Below are 17602 nucleotides of genomic sequence, written 5' to 3' on the forward strand. Positions count from 1 at the left end.
GGCTACTTTAAGTTGATAGAGATGACGTCCCTACGTGAAGATCAAGCATTATTCCTCTTTCTCGTGTGGACCACCACTCACACAAAGGCAGAGAAACAGTGAAGAGTCAGGAGGAGAGCTCAGATGTCTCTCTGTTTTGATTATTCATCTTTATACGCTGAGAAATAAAACAAATTCTGGATAGCCGCTTCCTTCCACATACTGCGCCTACCCCTCAAGTCACGGAGAGTACGAAAGCCGGAGAGAAGCTCGGAGGTGGCGGCGTGAAGGCGGCTTGGCTGGTGGCAGCTGGAAGGGCCCCGGAAGGCTCCGCCTGTTCCGTCTCGGGAAACCTGGGCCAGACACCTCACCCGGCGCAGGACAGGTTCACAGGCCAGGAGCACACGCGCCGGCCGCCGGCCGCCGGCCCCCGTCGCCGCCTGCCTGTCCCTGAGCTCCGCGGTTCCCACGGCGCCCGCTCGCCGGCGCTTTCCTGCGCAGCCTCGGCGGAACCCGATTCAGATCCTCAGGTTTACGGCTGCTCCGTAAACGAGTGAAAACCCCCTTCTGCCTGGCTTCAGGCCGCCTGACGCTCCGGACGGCGGTGCCCTGAATCTGGAAGTTGGTTCCTATTAAAAGTTATCTTGATCTCGCTGAACTCAGAGCAGCCGAGAAGGAGAGCTGGGTCCCACGAAAAGGAAAGTCGTCAGAGGGACGCGCCTGTCACACCGGGGGCCTGCGCGGGCCATCCGGGATGGCCACGGCCATTTACGAGACGCCAGCAGTCAGAGAGCTCCGAAGCTGTCTGTGCTCGGAACGGAGTGGGGGTGCCTCGGAGAGGAATGGATCGGGCCTCCCGGTGGTCCGTGGAGACAGGAAGGCGTGTGGGTCTCATTCTGCCCGAGAGTTCCCTTCCACAACAGACACCTCCCTCGCCGTCCAGCCTAGGACTCAGCCAGGACTCACCGCTCCAAAGCTCCTGTTAACACTGAACTAGGACGTGACACAGGTCGGGCTGACACGGTTTCTCTGGTCCTGGGTCCCTTGGGGGGCCCCTTGCTGTGCACCAGCTAGTGTGCGAGGCGTTATCCTGGTTCATCCTCCCTGGGCCCTCGGACGTGGGCGTGTGACCCTGTTCTACAGAAGCAGCCGCTCAAGTCACAGAGGTTAAGTGACTCACTCACACATACGCAGTAGCCCGGACAGACCTGGGTCGTCGGACTCAGCGCCTCTGCTCTTAAGTCTCTCTGTAAACTGCATCTTGCCTTAACACTCCTTACACGTAATGGCTCAGCTTTCTTGGTGGAGTTCTGTCTAGTCCTCGAATTAGGTTTTTCCTCGAGAATACCTCCTTTAGTGAGCCCGGATAGAGCACATAAACTAAATGCTACCGTGGACAGAAATTCGAGTTTCTTTCCTAGTATTGTATGCAAGCTGCAAGCTTTGTTTTCAATGGATATGGTGTATACAGTTTGAAGATATGATTGATGAATGAAAAGTTATAATTAAAGAAGAAAATTTAGAAATAAGATGAAACTTATATCCTATGATCAACTTTATTAAAAGTTATCTGATTTCTAGAGTACTTCTCTTTTTCCGGAGAATATGTTTTTAAATTATAAATGAAAACATTTTCATGAAAAACAATCTGTTTGACAGTTTGAAGTATAAACTTGATAGAGTTGGAAAAAGGAGCTCAAGCGTGAGTCTTAGGAGAGTATAGGACAGTAAGACTCAGTATAGGAGCCTCCTGAATTAAAGGGACAAATCCAAATCATGACCAAATGCTATTGTTTCAGGGGGGAAAAGTAAAAATAGCGTCACAGTTGGAACGCCAGTACCAACTTAATACTCAGTGAGAGGAAGTGCCAAGAATTTGAGTTGCAACAAGTGCTTGGAATTATAATCGCTTATTTCGTAAGGTACACTGAAAGAAATTCTCGAAGATGTATTCCGGTGTTGTTTCTATAATTAGTTTTCATTTGCCACAATTTTATTTTCGCTCTGAACACCCACAAGTGCGTCTACTTGTCCTGCCAGGACCGCGACGACTTAGGTATAAGAAGCAGACTCTCCAAGTCCATCCCCTGGTTTATTTGTATGACTCAGGGACACGGATGAAAGCTGTCACCAGGTGCTGCAAGTCTGGAAGTCATCCGCGTGCCTGCCTGCCTCCTTCCCGCTCGGTGTTAGTCATTCGCCACTACAATGCGATTTGGACCTCCTGGCACAGAGTAGATGGGACGATGCGTGATTCAGCTTAATTTCCAGCATTCGCTTGTAAAGAAGGCCTATCTGTGGAACAGCGAGTTTAATCTCGGGGTGTTTCTAATATAGTTTCCTTTCAAGTGTCTCAGGAAGAAATAAAAGTAGATATATTAAGGTAATGGAAGAATCTAAAATTAACCCAGGGTGGCACATTTGAACCACGTGATGGAAAAACAGAACGCGAGAACTAGAAGAAGCCAGCGAGCGTGCGGGCAGCGCAGCGCGAGCTGTGACCCCGCGACTGGGCGCTCACGCGTCCGCCGTCGCCCGCCCCGTACGGCGCACTTCCCGACCCAGCCGCAGGATGGCTTCAGTGGGAACGCCGCTGAAACGTTAACATCGCCAGGATTCGCCAGGCTCGGAATTAATGCTGTGAGACACGATTCCTGCGTGTTTTCTCTAGCACAGGGCCTTTGCTGCCTCCCGTTCCATGCCTCCGGACCCAGCAGTCTGGCCGCCCCATTTCCACAGAGTGAAAACTCCACGTTTGCTGTCAGCAACTCCATTGATGACTCACTTTTCACAGTCTAGGCCAAAACTTGCTAATGAGGAAATTGACTTTTATTATCCTCTACGCTCTTCCTTGAATTACATGAAACAAAACAAAACAATGAGGGGAAAAAAAAGAAAGAAAAAAAAAAGAAAAAACCCGCGAGCCCCTGAACTCCAGCAGGTGCCCCAGTGGGCTCTTTGTGCCCTGGTCTGTGCGTGGTGCTATGGTGTATGCCGGCCACGAGCCCGGAGGGAAACTGGGCGATGTAGCCTTAAATTGGGACTTTACTGTCTAAAAATGTGCAGAACAGAAAGCGGTTTTAATTGTAAAGATGAGACCCGTGCAAATCATTCTGAAATAGCAAAACTTCCATCTGTCATCATCGTATGAAAGGTAAATTTTTTAGACACATGGAAAGGTACATTAATAGATGCTGAAAGTAAAAGTAGTAAATTCTTCTAAGTTTAGGATGTGAAATTAATCATTTACTTAAAGTCTAATGTGTTACAGTTACAGCCGCTAATAGGATGTTAATACATGTAAACAGATATACAGATATCGCAACTGTTTACAAAGGGCACGCGGTGGTTTTCGTGGCATGTAATTGTTTGACAAACGGTCTTCATTGTACGTGATCGCAGTCACTGCAGAGAATTGCCTTAGCGTCTGTGTGACAATCACCTTTCTAACAATAGTTTTCCTACCTAGGAAAACTATTCTGAGCTCCATCTTTCGGAAGCGAGAACTCGGGCTCGGAGAGGTGAGCTGATGCGTAGGGGGTTACGCAGCACGGCAGGTGGCCATGGCCCTGTGCTCTGCACTGCGGGGGCCGGTGCACGGGCCAGCTGTGTCCCGGAGGGGTGGCGCGAGGCCGCTGCGGAACCATGGAACCGCCAGTCCGCAGACGCGGCTCCCGCCTGCCCAGGAGCGGGCCGGAAGTCCCGTGATGCCGCAGGCGGCGTGGCTCTCCTCCCGCCGGCTCTTAAACAGGGACCGAGCGCAAAAATCAGGCCGCTCATCAGAAACCTCCCTTAACTTCTTCACTGTCCATTTTCTTTTCTATTGTGTATCTTCGTGGCTAGGATACCAGACTAGGACTAGACGCTGCTGCAGAAATTAAGCTCATAAGTTCTTGTTTTAATATCTAGCCATTAACAGTACATCCTCTCGATACGGCCAGGAAGAGGCAAAATGAAATGACACAAGCGTCTTGAAATTCTCTAGTACTTTGTGACAGACAACTTGATTTCTATTCTGAGGCAAATTCCTGTGTCATCACTCCAATTAAACTTGAACGTTTATGGAATTTCCTCTTTCCTAAATACGTCACTAAGCTGCTCTCGCATCAGTAGCTACGCATCATGGGATATCTTAAACTATCGTCCGTTTGTATTAGAGAAAAAAACCTTAAACCACTCACAGCTACTGCTAGTCTTAAAAACGTTTCCTAAATCCTCGACGAGGGGCTCCTGACGTGATCACGCCGGCCGGCCGGCACCGTTCCGGCTGATCTCTGATGGGCCGGGTTGGCACAGCGCTGGGGTTTGGGGTAGGAAGAGTTTCTCGTTTGCCACTTTGAGCTAACTGTCTGATCGCCCCAGTTTTTACCTTTAAAATGGAGGTAACCACTCTGACTGGCCAAAGAATGACGCTGCCGTCAGCACACGCCAAAGAGTTTTACGCGGCCAAGAGTCTGGGTGTTATTTGTGGTGGGTGTCAGATCCTGCACGGAGCATGGCTCCATCTCCTCTGTCGCCTCCGAATGCACGGAGGATGGCCCAGTAAAGAGCTCACGGCAGCGTGGCCACACTCGAGCAGAAGCGCCGTGTTAGCAGACTGCTCCCAGTCGAGATGTGCACGTGCAGACGGAGGTTTCGGAAAGGGCTTATCTGGGATTGTCTTCCTTTTTAAAGCTTCGCTATCCCATGTCTGATAATAGCATATTTTTCAGTATGTTTTCCACTAATTCAACAGAAAAAATGCCTCCAGGTCTTAGATCCACCAAGATTTGCCTGGTCTGCAAGACGTCAGCTTTGCCGAGGCTCAGTCCAGGTTAGGGGAGTGGGGAAGGATGGGTGCCGTGGAGGCAGAAAAGGCACCCGTTAGGCCCTGATTCTGTTGGGATGGGGGCAGGTTAGAAGTCTCTCCCTCTCTTTAGTTGAGGTGTAAGTGGCATGTAACATATTAGTTTCAATGTGTGCAACATAACGACTCGTTATTTGTATATGTTGCACAACGATCACCATTATAAGTCTAGTGAACATTGGTCACCATTTTCAGGTGCACATTTTTTTCCTCGTGATCATAACTTTTAAGATCTGTTCTCTAAGCCGCTGGAAACATGCCATGCGGCATCGCCCCTGCCCGTGTTCCCCATGCTGCGCGGTGCGCCCCAGGACTTACTGACCTTGTACCTGGAGGTCGTGCTGGTGGCCGCCCCTTCCCCGCCTCGCCACCCCGCTTTCGTGTGGCAGTGACTGACTGTCAGTCCTGGTCACGTGCCAGGCTCTCCCAGGCAGCCGTTAGGAAGCCGGGCCCCGCCCCAGAGATTTGAGGTGACGCGATGGGGAGAGCACTCTAGCACACAGCCGGGGCTGAGAACCCGGCCTCAGTGCCACCTTCGAGGGGCAGCCCCACCTTTTCCATTAGGACTGGGTCCTCGTTCCCTTGGGACTGGTGGTCAGCGGGGGACCCCGCAGTCCGAGTGGCCTCGGGGTGCCGCTCCATGAAGACACAGCTCAGACGCTGCCTGTCTTCCCTCCGAATTTTTGTATGAGCATTTGAATTACATCCAGTTCTAACGGCCCCAGAATCGGGAGCTCCGCGTGCGTTTTTAGAACAAACATCCCGACGCTTATTTTTACAAAGAATACCTTGTTCTTTCCTTCTATGACTGCCGTGCGCTGCGTGATGCTCTCGATTCTGTTTCCTGTGCTGCTGTCCGGGCGCAGCAGAACGGACTCTTCATTATGGGAGCAGATGCCGTACCTAGGTTTAAAAAGAAAGTCGGTCCTCACCACGTTGCTTCGCGGCGTGGGCCAGCCTGCGCGGCAGGAGAAATGAAAACCACGGCGTAAGCTTTTGGACGACAAAGCACACATTTTCTTCTTCTCCTTCGACCTTTTCCCCCAATATCCATCCTCCAAACTTAAAAATAGCCAATATATTCTGCCTGATCTGAAAAAAAAAAAAAAAACCTACCAGTGTATCCTATACACCCTTCCTGTTCTAAATGTTAAATATGAAAGAAAATGCATAAATTAGAAAATTTGACATAGATTTTAATTAGTTCCCAGTGGAGGAAGCATGCAAACAGGAAAACATGTTCGGTCAACGAGTGGAAACCTCCAGGAAATAACGGCCTTTCACAGCTCTGAAAGGCTTTTAACCAGAACGTTCCATTGGGAAGCGGGTGTCTTCAGTGTGTGTGGAAACGCATCGGCGAGCAGTTCTGAGTTCTGGGCCATCACGGCCTGCTCTTTCACCTCTCGGGCCTCAAGGGCTTCATTATAAAATAAGGGTGTCAAAATCATTGTCTTGTAAGATCTTTTTTGTTTCTAAAAGTCCACGAGATCTCATTGTTTTACACTCGCTACCCGAGTACCATTTAAAGAGGCGTCTCGACCGCTCCCTGGGAGACGGTGTATTCTCTCAGAGACACGTTATCACGCTTGCTTCACGCGGCTCACCACTCACGTCGTTGCTGTAAATATCTGCTGATCGTTTATTACATCTTAAGTATCCTGTGTTCTGCACAAATGAAAACCCCCGACGTCAAAAACGACACTTAAGCGCACTCCGGCCTGGGCAGTGCGGCGCCCTGGCTGGCTTTCGCCACTCCCTCAGCACCCCCCAGCCAGCGGCTAGACCAGGCCCTTTTGCTCCCAAGCCTTCAGCTACTGGGTTGGGGGAAGCCCAGATTCTCTCATCTGACAGTCAAGGCCATCCCCGGGCCATTTCCCCGCCTGCTCTTCCAACCCGAACCCCACAGAAGCCCGTGGTCCAATCGGGCTGCAGTTTGCAGGGTACCGGACCAGGAGGCAGAGGGGACACAGGCCCTAGTCCCACCCTGACTTCTCCTAGCCCTATGACAAGTTTTCTCTTCTAAAAAATAAGAATAAAAATATATCTGCCTTGTTAGTCTCGCGGGATTACATAAGCGTTAAACGACGTAATTCACTTAGGTTTTGTGAATGACAGATGCCATAGAAAAGTAAGGAATTGTTTTCCCTGGATCTGACCACATGCCGTGTGCGCCCTGAGCCCGCCATCATCATGCACTCAGTCACCACGCACTGGATCCCCGCCCACCCCGCCCACACCGCGGTGTGGCCTTCTCTAAGCAGCTTGTGGTCCCTGCAGATCGGAACCACTCCATGAGCCTTGACAAACTCTCCCTTAAAACACGCCTTGAGATCTAAATACAGATTTCTTTGAGACGCAGCGCACATACACGGAGAAATGTTTCAGGTGCCCCAAACACGTGTCTGCGAGCTGACAGCCCGGGCGGGCGAGGCGGGGGGGCGGGGGGACCGCGGGAGCCCGGCTCGGTCCCCGCAGCCCCCTCCGCCACCTCTCCCAGCCGGATCGCCTCACGCCCTGGTTTTTACGCTGACCTATGCTGAGACCAGTTCCTTGAAGCATTTTGTGTCGTGACCTTCTGGACTAGAGTTTGTAGTGAGCAGAAAGCTTGCTGGGTTCTGATTCATGCATGTCTTGGGCAGATTCTGGAGATTTTGAAACTGAGAGAAACTTTAAAGCCCAGTACCCAGAAAGGATGAGGGGTTGGGCCTAAGCAGCTGAGGCGTGGGCGGGAAGATGGGGGGCGCGAGGCAAAGCGGGGCCGGAAGGTGCCGAGCGGGTCGCGGGCGGCTCCACGCTCCGTCCTCTCGTCCCGGGCCTGGAAACCACGCGGCCTTCGCGCGCCCCCCTCGTGGGCGCACGCCCCGGGATCCCCTCTCTCTGAGTCGCATTCCGTGCTCCCACGGCCCTGCTGGGCGGCGGCCACAGGGCGACAGGGGCCACCTCTGTGGAGTCGCTGTCCTCACAGCTCAGCAAGGGCCGGCGGGTAGCTGACCCTCCATCCGCGCGTGGAGGCGCACGCGTGCACACACACACACACACACGCGCGCACGGGGCGCTGACGGGGCGTTTCCGGTAAGAAACGAGGTTTCGCCTGTTCTCGTTACTCATCATCTTCGAACACGCCGACACACGGTGCCGTGAACCCCCACGCGCCGTCGCCCAGACTTAGCAGTGATCCAGGTTTGCCGGGTCCGTTCATCTAATCTGTCCCGCACGCCTTTTTATCTTTTCCTTTCGTGGAGTGTTTTAAAGCAAACCCCAGACATTATGTCAATTTTGCCCCGTGTATCCAGTGCAAATCTCTAAAAAATATGCATATTTTCTAACGGAACAAAAATGCCATTATTGTACCTAATGGAATTAGCAATAATTCCTTGGTGTTGTTTGTACCCAGCCCATATATCGGTTTCCCCTAAAGGTTTTTAAAATACCTGTTTTTATAATTAGATTGTAAGATTTAAAATTTAAAAACAAAGAATGACTACGAAGTGACCACTCCTTAAGGAATTTGTGTGATTTCCACTAGCGATTCTTATAATCATAGGGTCAAAGAAAAGAAACAAACAAACCCATCTGAACTCTATTGATTAGTAAACAAAATTCAACCCAAGGGAAATTACACTCTTTTTTCTTTGACACACTTTAACGATGAAGTTTTACAATTGCGATATGAGCCAATCTGCCCTGTTTCTCATTCCTAGTTATTCTCCTTGGTCTCGGCTGTAGTGCCCATACCTTAAACCCACACCTGGCCTCGTCTTTCACATGCACTCGGCGCACGTGTATCAGCACATCTGATGCACACGTGCCTTGGAGGCAGCTGGGGGCACGCGTGCACCTGTGTTAGACGGGGGCTTACGGCACGCGTGCACCTGCGTTACACACTTGCATGTGGAGTCGGTGTTGTGCCGTCACACAGCTGAGATTCTGGACGCGAAGCCTTGCCTTCCATTCTCTCTCTCCCCAAAGGAATGGGGCAGCCTCGGGCCAAGCTCCAAGCTTCACACTCCTGGTCTTCAGGAAGCGCAGAGAAATCTGTCAGAGTGGAGCAAGGCGAGGCATTTCCCACGGGGAAACGCGGTCCGCCCTCCGAGGTCACTGGGGGCTGTCGACCTTTGACCCCAGCCCACCTGTAGGCCGAAGGGCAGGGCCGTGGCTGCCGGGCACCAGCCCCATATGGAAACCATAGGCCAGATGACCCAAGGTCCTCTAATTTGGTTTTCTAATTTGGGGACTGTTAGCTTTTCCCTCTTTGTAACTGGAACCATAAAAATAGAATCATTTAGGAGCCTGACTATGCAGCAGCACTTGAAAAGGGATCTAGGGGGAGGGGAGCGCGCCTGCTCTTAAGGAAGCGATTGCGCCATGTTTGAAGATGCAGAGATAATCGCTGTGCTGGGAACCGTCTTGAGGGGGGAGGAAGCTGAACAACGAGAGGAAAGCGGCGCTGGCCCCTGATTTCGCACAGGAAGCCGCAGCGCCTCCTGCCACAGGGAGATAAGAAAGCTCCCAGGGGCCGAGCCGGGCAAGGCCGCCGCTGTCAGCCCCAGCTCCACGCTGTCCTCGCTCCGCTCCAGGCCCCTGTCCCTGTCCTGGCGGGACTCAGGGCTCCGACCTCCGTCTGCGTGTGGCATGCCAAGTGTAGTCGCGCAGGGGTATTTTTAACCGTCAAGAGGGAAGGAACTTTCCGGGGTAAGAGTGTGCCCGTCCACTGCCCTGGAGCCGAAACAAATTCGTTTCGGGCTGGAGATGATGTAAATAAATGAGAAGACAGAGGCCAATTATGCAGCCACCACGTGGAGTGGGGACCCTGGTGTGTGACTCGTCAGTCTCTGTAACTCCGAGTCGGAGCCGCCCGGCGGGCCCTCCACCCGGTCCGCGGTCCCAGGCTCCTTCCCTCGCCCCGTCACGGGGGGGCGTCCCCGCCCTCCGCAGACGCAGACGACGTCGCTGACCCACGTGCCCCGGCTCGACTGTCCTGTGGCGATGGGTTTGCCCAGTTCCCATCACGCTCGTAGTCGTTGGCTCGTCTGTGCCCGAAGCCGCAGGGAAAGGGACCTGCAGTCCCGGCAGCGCTGCCCGCTGGTCCCGCGGGCCAGCCAGCCGGCGTGGGCCGCGGCCACTTAACACTCACTTCGCGGCCGTCCTCTCAGGTGACGATCGTGTTCCCTCTGCGGTCGGCGGTTCACGTGCACCATTGCACCGATCTGTACGGCACCCTAAAAAGTAGGTGCTCTCACCCCCCATTTAACGGATGAGGGAACGGAGCAGTCGCGAGGCGCCCAAGGCCGAGCGGCCGGACGTGGCAGAGGCGGGGTCCAGCCCGTCCGGGCTGCTTTCAGAGTGCGTGCACCTGCCGCCCGCCCGCCCGGCCCGCGCCGGCGGCCACGCACCTGCGGCCTTCGCGGCCCCCCCGTGCACAGACGGCAGCGCGGCGCGGGCGCAAGCCTCGCTCCGCCCTTTCTGTGTAACACGCTTATTAGCTTCTGTCCCAAACCAGCAACAACGACTCGTCACACGCAACCAGACGTGCTGCGTGTGCGGCATGCACCCCGTCTGCGGTTCGTTTCCGGTAGCGCCCGCCGTCCTCCCACAGCGTGAGAGCTTCACAAATCCAGCGTGGGAGACACGGGGCGCGGGCGCCCCTGGGGACCCTTTGCGTTCCCCGTGCTCGTCCTTGGTGTCGGCTTCGGACGGTTCTGCTTCTCGGACTTTCTTCTTTCCTCCTGCTTGCCTTCCCCCACCCCCACCTAAGGCGCGGAGCTGGCCCTTTCCCTTCCCCCGAGGACCGATGGCTGCGGCTTCCCCGAAGCGGCCCCCACGTGAGGAGTCCCCGGAGGGCTGGGCCGGCGCCTGTCTGGACCGCCACCTCTCGGCACCTGTCATGGCGCCCGGGACCCCTTAGTCCTCAGTAGGATTCCAGCGAGTGTGGCGGCCGCCCCAGGGCCGGAGGGTCTGCTCTACAGCCTCAGCTTTAAGACGGACAGAATCTCTTTTAGGGTCCCCTTTCACCCGATGACAATTGATAGCAAGCTGACCTTCCTTTCCCAGTCTCTGTTCTCCTCACTTCCGACTCTTGGCTGGCGGAGGGGAAGGCAGCTGTCAGGGAGCAGGCGAGGTGCCCGGCCCGGCTCTGCGCACATTTAAGCTCGTAGGTCCTCACGGTCGCCCAGTGGAGCAGGTGTAGCAGTCGCCAGTTCACAGATCCTGTGGCCCGGGAGGACAGGGACTCCGGACAGCCCAGCGCCTTGCTCAGCTCCACGGAGCACGCAGCCCGGGGTCGGAGCCCCGATCTCTCTACCGCTCTCCACCACACCGAGCTCAGCCGTCGCCCAGGAGGGGTTCTGTTGCCAGCGAACCCCCACACCTTTACCACCACGCTGCACGGGGCGGGTCTGGTTCAGAGTGGGGTTCGAGGCCAGACACCGGGAGAAGTGTAAGGCCAGCTCCCGCGAGTGAGACGTGCCCAGGCCTTTGGTGGAGGGGGCGGGGGCCGAGGAATACTTGACATTTTTGACATCAATTCTGGTTAGTTTTGGTCATAAAGATGTTTTGATGCTAAAATTATAGGAACTCTTGGTTTTCTACTGGCCAATGACTTTTATCATTCTAAAATATAACAAGAAAAAGTCCAACTTTTGTCGCAATCTGTTTTCCTCTGGGAGGAAGGTAGGCCACTTTGCCATGACCGCTAAAACGCCCGTGGCGGGCAGACGTCTTCACACAGGGCCCCCGGGTGAGGGTGGGGCGGGCGGCCGTGAGTGGAGCACCCAGCGCCCGATGGCTGCCTGTCTGAGCCGGAGCCACCGCCTGGGAGTGAGACATGTACCGATCGATGACTAAAGCACATTTATTGGGAGGAGGAAAAAAAAAAGAGGCTCTTGGAAGCTCTAAAACGTCCCGAGACAGAATAAGTCCCCTCGCTCGGTTTTCTTGCCTGGGTGGTGGTGACGTGCGGGGCTTCTCGTGTGGACCCCGCTTATCTGTTGGGGAGACCGGGCGGCGATCAGAGTCTGTGCACAAAGCGTGCTGCGTCCTTCACCGCGTCAGGAACCGGGCAGAGCAGTCGCAGAGCGGATTGAGGCTGCAGAGTGTCCTTAGAAAATGGGAAGGGCAGGACGCCGGCCGGAGGGCAGGCGCGGTCGGCCCCGCCATGGCGGCCGGCCTGCCGGAGCGCTGTGGGCCCTTCCTCTGCCGCAGGGGGCGGGGGCCTCAAAGCGCGGCGGCCGAGTCCGAGCCATCAGACCGATGGGCTCTGCCGACGCTACCTTCCCCCTCCTCTCGCACGCTCTTAAAACAAACGGAACCGCGCAGGGGAGAGGACGCCGGTGGGGCACGGCCCAGGGCCGGGAGGACTGTTCAGAGTCCCGGGGCCTGCTCCTCTCGCCCCAGGAAGGGGCCTGCGCCTTCAGGGCGGCCCCGGGGTCAGGCCGAGGGGGTTCTGGAGGGCGACTCTGTGCAGCGAGAGACCTCGTGACGCTGTGGAGCCCATGCTGAAAATCACTTCGTGTCTGAATGGAGGGGGGGCGGCGGGGAGGAGGCTGTCCCGGGCCTGAGGCCGTGGGTCAGCTCCTCGGACAATGGTGGAGGGGGTCCAGCGGCCTGGCCACCTCTGTTTAGATAAGCGCTTTTCCGTGAGCGCCTTGGCCGGCGCCTCTTCCTGCTCTCGCGGGCCCCTTGGTCCATTCACACTCCCGCGGCCCGGCTCCCAGCCTCTGCCGCCCTCCTCCCTGTGGCCCCCAGTGCGCACTCCGGCGAGCCCCTGCCCGGCTCCGACGCACGACCCCGGAGCTGGAGCCGGAGCCGGAGCCGGAGCCCAGGCGGCCTGGCGGCTGGACACCGGGGCCAGCGGGCGGCCGGGAGGGCGGGTACAACCGGTTTCGGGCCTCGCAGAGAACGCCCACTGTCCGTTCATTCATGATCCTTCTTAGATGGGTCAGCCGAGGGAGGGGCACTCGATCCAGAGGAGTCTTCAGGGAAATGTCGGGCGTGGCTGCCAACTCCCTCTGCTCTGACGCACTGGAGAGGCCTTAGGGTCGACTCTGGCCACCGAGTGACGACTGTCAGGCCCTTGCCGCGCTTTGCTCTCGGGAACAGGAAGCGAGCAGACCACCCTTGTGATAGTGGTCGATACCGAAACGTCCAGAAAGCCCTGAGGTGGGGGCGGAAATCACAGTTTCGCCTAAGGACCGCAGGTCGCAGAGCTCCTGGACCCGAGTTCAGGTTGTGGCTTGATAAGTTCCTAGCGATGTGAAAGCCCCGGCGTGAAGAGAGGCGAGGAGCCAGACCGGGGAGGAGTCGCTCTCGTCGACCCTCCGGCCCCGCGGGGGCTCCGTGCGGTCGGGGTCTGACGGCCCCCTCTGCCTCGCACGCCTGGTCCCTGTCTTCCTCCCTCGCGCCAGCTGGAAAGTGGAGCCCGCAGGCCGCGTCTCTGGGCGAGGGGCGCCCCCTCCTCCTCGCGTCCGGATCGGCTGCTGCTCATCGTGCTTCCTGTGCGCCGTCGCCACAGAACCATCGTTGGGAACGCCGTGCCCTCGCCGCCGCCGCCTCGGGAGAAGCAGCCACAGGCCGCCAGGTCTCCGCAGTCTCGTCACAGGGCTCGGGACACGATCGGAGGGGAGGCGGTGGCTGTATCGGCAAACGCGAGGGCGGCCCTAAGTGGGCCGGCACACAGGGCATGGCGCGGCTGTCACCGCGCCGGCTGACGGCTGAGCAGCAGGCGCTGCGTCTGACTCACCCGCTCGACCGCAGGGCTCGGCCGCCACCTGGGCAGCAGGAGCAGAGCTCAGGCCGCAGTCAACGCTGCCGGCCGCCGCCTGCCGCCACCGTGCCGGACAACGGGACTGACCCCCACGTGACCGCCCCACGTGCCCTCGGCCGAGCGCCGCGTCACCGCCGTCCGCGGCTGACCCTTCACAGTGCGGGGTCCCGACGGAGGCCTGGCCGGGGGTCTGGCCAGCGTCAGCACCTGGCGACCTGACAGCCGGGCTCGGTCCCAGCTCAGCGGCGATGCCCGCCCGCGGGGAAGCGTCTGCCGGTCTCGTGGGAGACGATCGCTGACCAGCAGCGTGTCCTCTCTTCAAGGGCCGCGGAAGTGGGGGCTCGTCGCCACCGGCACCACGTGGGCGAGCTGAGTGACGGCTCGTTCACACGGACCCGCGTCAGAGGCAAAGCCGCGTCCTCTGGGGCGCACGCCGTGTGTGCTCCTGCCGCGAGGCACAACGCAGGCGCTCGCCACGGGGCCGGTCGGCAGCGTGCGGACGCGTCGACCCGTCGAGCGCCGGCCGGGGCCGGGCAAGAGCCCGTCAGCCGCCGCGGGCGGGACCGGTCTGGGTCACGGATGTCTGGACCGCCACACTTGGACTCACGCAGGCGAGCAGAGCCAGGCGAGCAGCCCCGTTACCCTCCCAAAGAATCCGAAACTTCTGCCGCGTCTGGTCCCGTGTGCACGTCCTCGGAGACCAGTGCAGGCAGAAGGCCGTCCAGAGACGTGGGCCCGCTTCCCGGGCGAGCGCCAGCCTGCGGCTCGCAGGGGACGCTGGCGTGTGCACGACCACCTCGGCGGGCTGCCCCGGGGCGCCCCGAGGACGCTCCGAGGACGCTGGCTGGCCTTCGGCAAGCAGACTGAGCCCTCGGCAGTGCGCGAGATGCCGGCTAAGCCCCTCACGGATGCCGCCCCTTCACCCCCCGGACCTCGCGGCGACAGTGGGGGTGTCGCCGTGACACGCAGCAGGGGGCTCAGACCCGAGGGGCGCGGACGTCGCCCCGGATGTCAGCTGCGGGAGGGGGCTGGGCCCCCAAGCCAGCACGCAGGCCCGGCACCTGGGGCCTTAAACCTCCTGCATCCGACACGGCTCCCGACGTCAGGACAGGCTTCTCCAAACACGCTTGCCTTCTGGGTCACGAGCGTTTGACCCACGGCACTCGTTTTAATGTCTACGTCGGCACAGAGTCGGGGCCAGAGGCCGTGTCAGAGGCCACCCCTGTGTCCAGGCTCCGGCCCGCCAGGCAGGGCGGGCTCCGCGCGGGGCGCTGGAACCCTGCACCCCACCCGGAAAATGGTGATAACCACAGTCTCTGCCTCACGGAAGCGCGGCTCGGACTGAACGAGGTACCGCACACAGAGCACACATCAGGTGCTTGCGACCCTGAGGGTCAGTGCTGAATAACTTTCAGTTATGAAGAAGATAAGACTCGAAGTCCGAGGCCATACAGCCTTCCACCGGCCGTGATTTCCCATTCGGCTCTCAGCAGGCTCTACCCATCTTCATTTCCTCGCCTGACTTGTCCAAAGACGTCTTCACGTAGGAGAGGATTTCTCAGTGAGGGAGCAGTTGGTGATCCTCTCACATCACTCTCGACGACGGAGACGGGGCAGGAGGAGCAGTCAGGCCCGTAAGGCGGGGTAACGATGCGCACCCACACACCTTCTTAAGAAGACCGAGCGGAAACCCAAGTTCTCGGCTTCCAAGGTCTTGCTCTTCCGACGTGGAAGGCAGAGTTTCAGGATGAAGGCCTACGGTGCAGCACGCGCGAAGATGCGTGCAGTGGTAAGACCGCCACCGAGTCCGGCAGGACGGCAGGGGGGCCCACGGGGGACGGTCGCCCGGTACCTCGGGGTCGGCCGGGCCGACGGCGGCAATCGCCCGGCTCAGCTGCGCGGCGCCCCTCAGGGAAGCCCACGTCGGGTCCGCACGGGCGCGGGCCGCCCCGGCCCCCGAGCGCCTGGGCTTGCTCCCGCTCGTCCTCATCCCCATGCAGCGTCGTGCTGAGCCTCCGCGGGAAGCGCCGGTGACCTGGCTGGGTGGCTGAGCCGCGTGGCTTCCGTGGCTTCCGTGGATGGGGGACGTGAGCCCGGCCGTCTGGAGGGAGCACCCGGGAGGAAGGACATGCCGCGTCCTCAAGATGACGGGCAGGGACGGGACGGTGGACGGCCCCGGTGGACAGTCAGCTCCTGAAACACCTCCCTGCTCAGCCCGAGAGGTCACCTGGGCTTCGGCTTCCTCGTGGGAAAATGGGGGGCAGTGTGCCCGTTAGGCGCCACTGCTGCGCAGATCGGGGACAGTGCGCGGCAGGGACAGACACGGCTCCAGCGCTAGGAGGTGTCGCCGGTCACTCCCGTCACGGCTGTCAGGACGGAGCCCGTTGCACTCAGGGTGATCGAGCCTCCCACGGGGCTCCTGGGGAGGAAGGCCTGCGCCCCTCCCAGCCGTCCCGTCTTCCCCATCGGCCAGCTCCTGCTTTTCGCCTGAAACCACGGGCTGGACCGCACTTCCGGCGGCAGCCTCCAGGCCAGCGGAGAGGCAAGCGGCCCACACGTCTCCAGGAGCAGGGCTGTTCACTCCCCTGCTGCCTGGGGCGCTCGGGCCAGGCGGTCAGTTCCTCCACTCGGTGGTGGCCGTGCCGGTCCGGGTCTTGCAATCCGTGACCGTGGCCAGAGAAGAGCTGAGACGTGCTGCATGCAGCCTTCTTAAGGGATCTTCCCAAATGTGTGTCGCTGTCTCGTGGGGTCCCCCGCCCCGGAAAGCGGCACTGACGTCCACTCAAAACGCCCCTGCAAACAGCGGCCCGCACAGCCTTCCCCTGGCCCAGCCTTTCGCTGCGATGTAAACCCATAACGAAACGTTCAGTAGCCCCTGCAGGACACGGTTAACTCGTAAGGAGCAGTAACTCATCATACTCAGCGCGGCCGGGAAGAGTGGGAACAGGAAGACTCTCACGAACCGGCGGAGAGCGGCAGAGGGGCGTTTGGCAGGCGGGCGCGCGCTCCGTGGCCAGGACTTCGTGCGCGGTGTTAATGAGGCCACTGCCCGGAGGCTCCCCCCGCGCGAGGGGCCCCTCTCGGGAAGTGGACACGACCTTGGGCCGCACTGAGAGCCGCCTGTGTGAGGCGGCCGGCCGGCTCTCGCTGGTTGGTCGCTCACGCTCAGGGCCCTGAGTGTCTGGGGAAGTGGCCTTTAGGGTCCCTGTTCCGACTCCTGGTTCTGCGGGTGGCACACCTGGTCGGCGTCTGCCCGTCCATTCCCCACCGCACAGAGTGTGTGTCAGGAGACACACACTCGAATCGCAGGTGTGCCGAGGACGGGGCCACGCAGACGGAAACAGGCCCCCCGTGACCGTGTGTCCCGAGGAAGAGGTCTTTTAAAATTACAGCTTTCCTCAGATGCGTTTGGAAATGTTGGCTATTTCAGGGTCTGAACAGTTAAAACTTTCATTTTGTAGTTAGGAAACAATACGGGACAGAAAACTGTTTTGGCCTAAAAAGCAGACCCATTCATGCCAGTGGTCAATTAAATTCGGGTCCTTGAGTCCATGTCTAATTAACTACCATTAGCAATTGTCTTCGCCCTGTTAATTTCACACACCCCACTGATGCGCTAAACTGTGTTGCTCCCAAATGACTCATCCCGAACACGTCCCTAATGGCTCAGGACCCCCTTCCTCTGCCAATGTGCTGACGTAAACAATAGAGCGCAGCAATTAAGCGAGCCCGCCTCAGAGTTTCTAGAAGCCCCGTCTTCCCTTATTTTGCAGGCCACCCCCACCTCCACCCTCCCAAAACCCAGCAAACCACACTCGGTCCTGGAAGGAGACCTTTCTCTGGGCGCCCACAGCAACCTCCTGCCGGGACGGAGGAGAGCGTTTCGGGAGTGGGATGTCAAGTTAGTGGCAGGGAACATCACTTTCCGTCACACTTGGAAAGCACGTCGTTACCGGCGACTCCTGGCCTGACACTTCAGAGCTGTGGGAGCCGTTCCTCAGATGCCGCGGGCGGAT

General features: G+C 58.1%; 1 protein-coding gene across 3 annotated transcripts in view; it reads right to left on the minus strand.

Moving 5' to 3' along the window:
- FLT1 (fms related receptor tyrosine kinase 1) overlaps positions 1–17602 on the minus strand; it is a 139578-nt gene that overhangs the window by 68092 nt on the left and 53884 nt on the right. For all 3 annotated transcript variants that reach the window (XM_036228396.1, XM_036228397.1, XM_036228398.1), the window contains exon 11: positions 5614–5728. In XM_036228396.1, the coding sequence (XP_036084289.1) occupies positions 5614–5728 (115 nt within the window). The remainder of the gene's footprint in view (positions 1–5613; positions 5729–17602) is intronic.

Source organism: Rousettus aegyptiacus, unplaced genomic scaffold, assembly GCF_014176215.1.
Source record: "Rousettus aegyptiacus isolate mRouAeg1 unplaced genomic scaffold, mRouAeg1.p scaffold_m13_p_11, whole genome shotgun sequence".
NCBI lineage: Eukaryota > Metazoa > Chordata > Mammalia > Chiroptera > Pteropodidae > Rousettus > Rousettus aegyptiacus.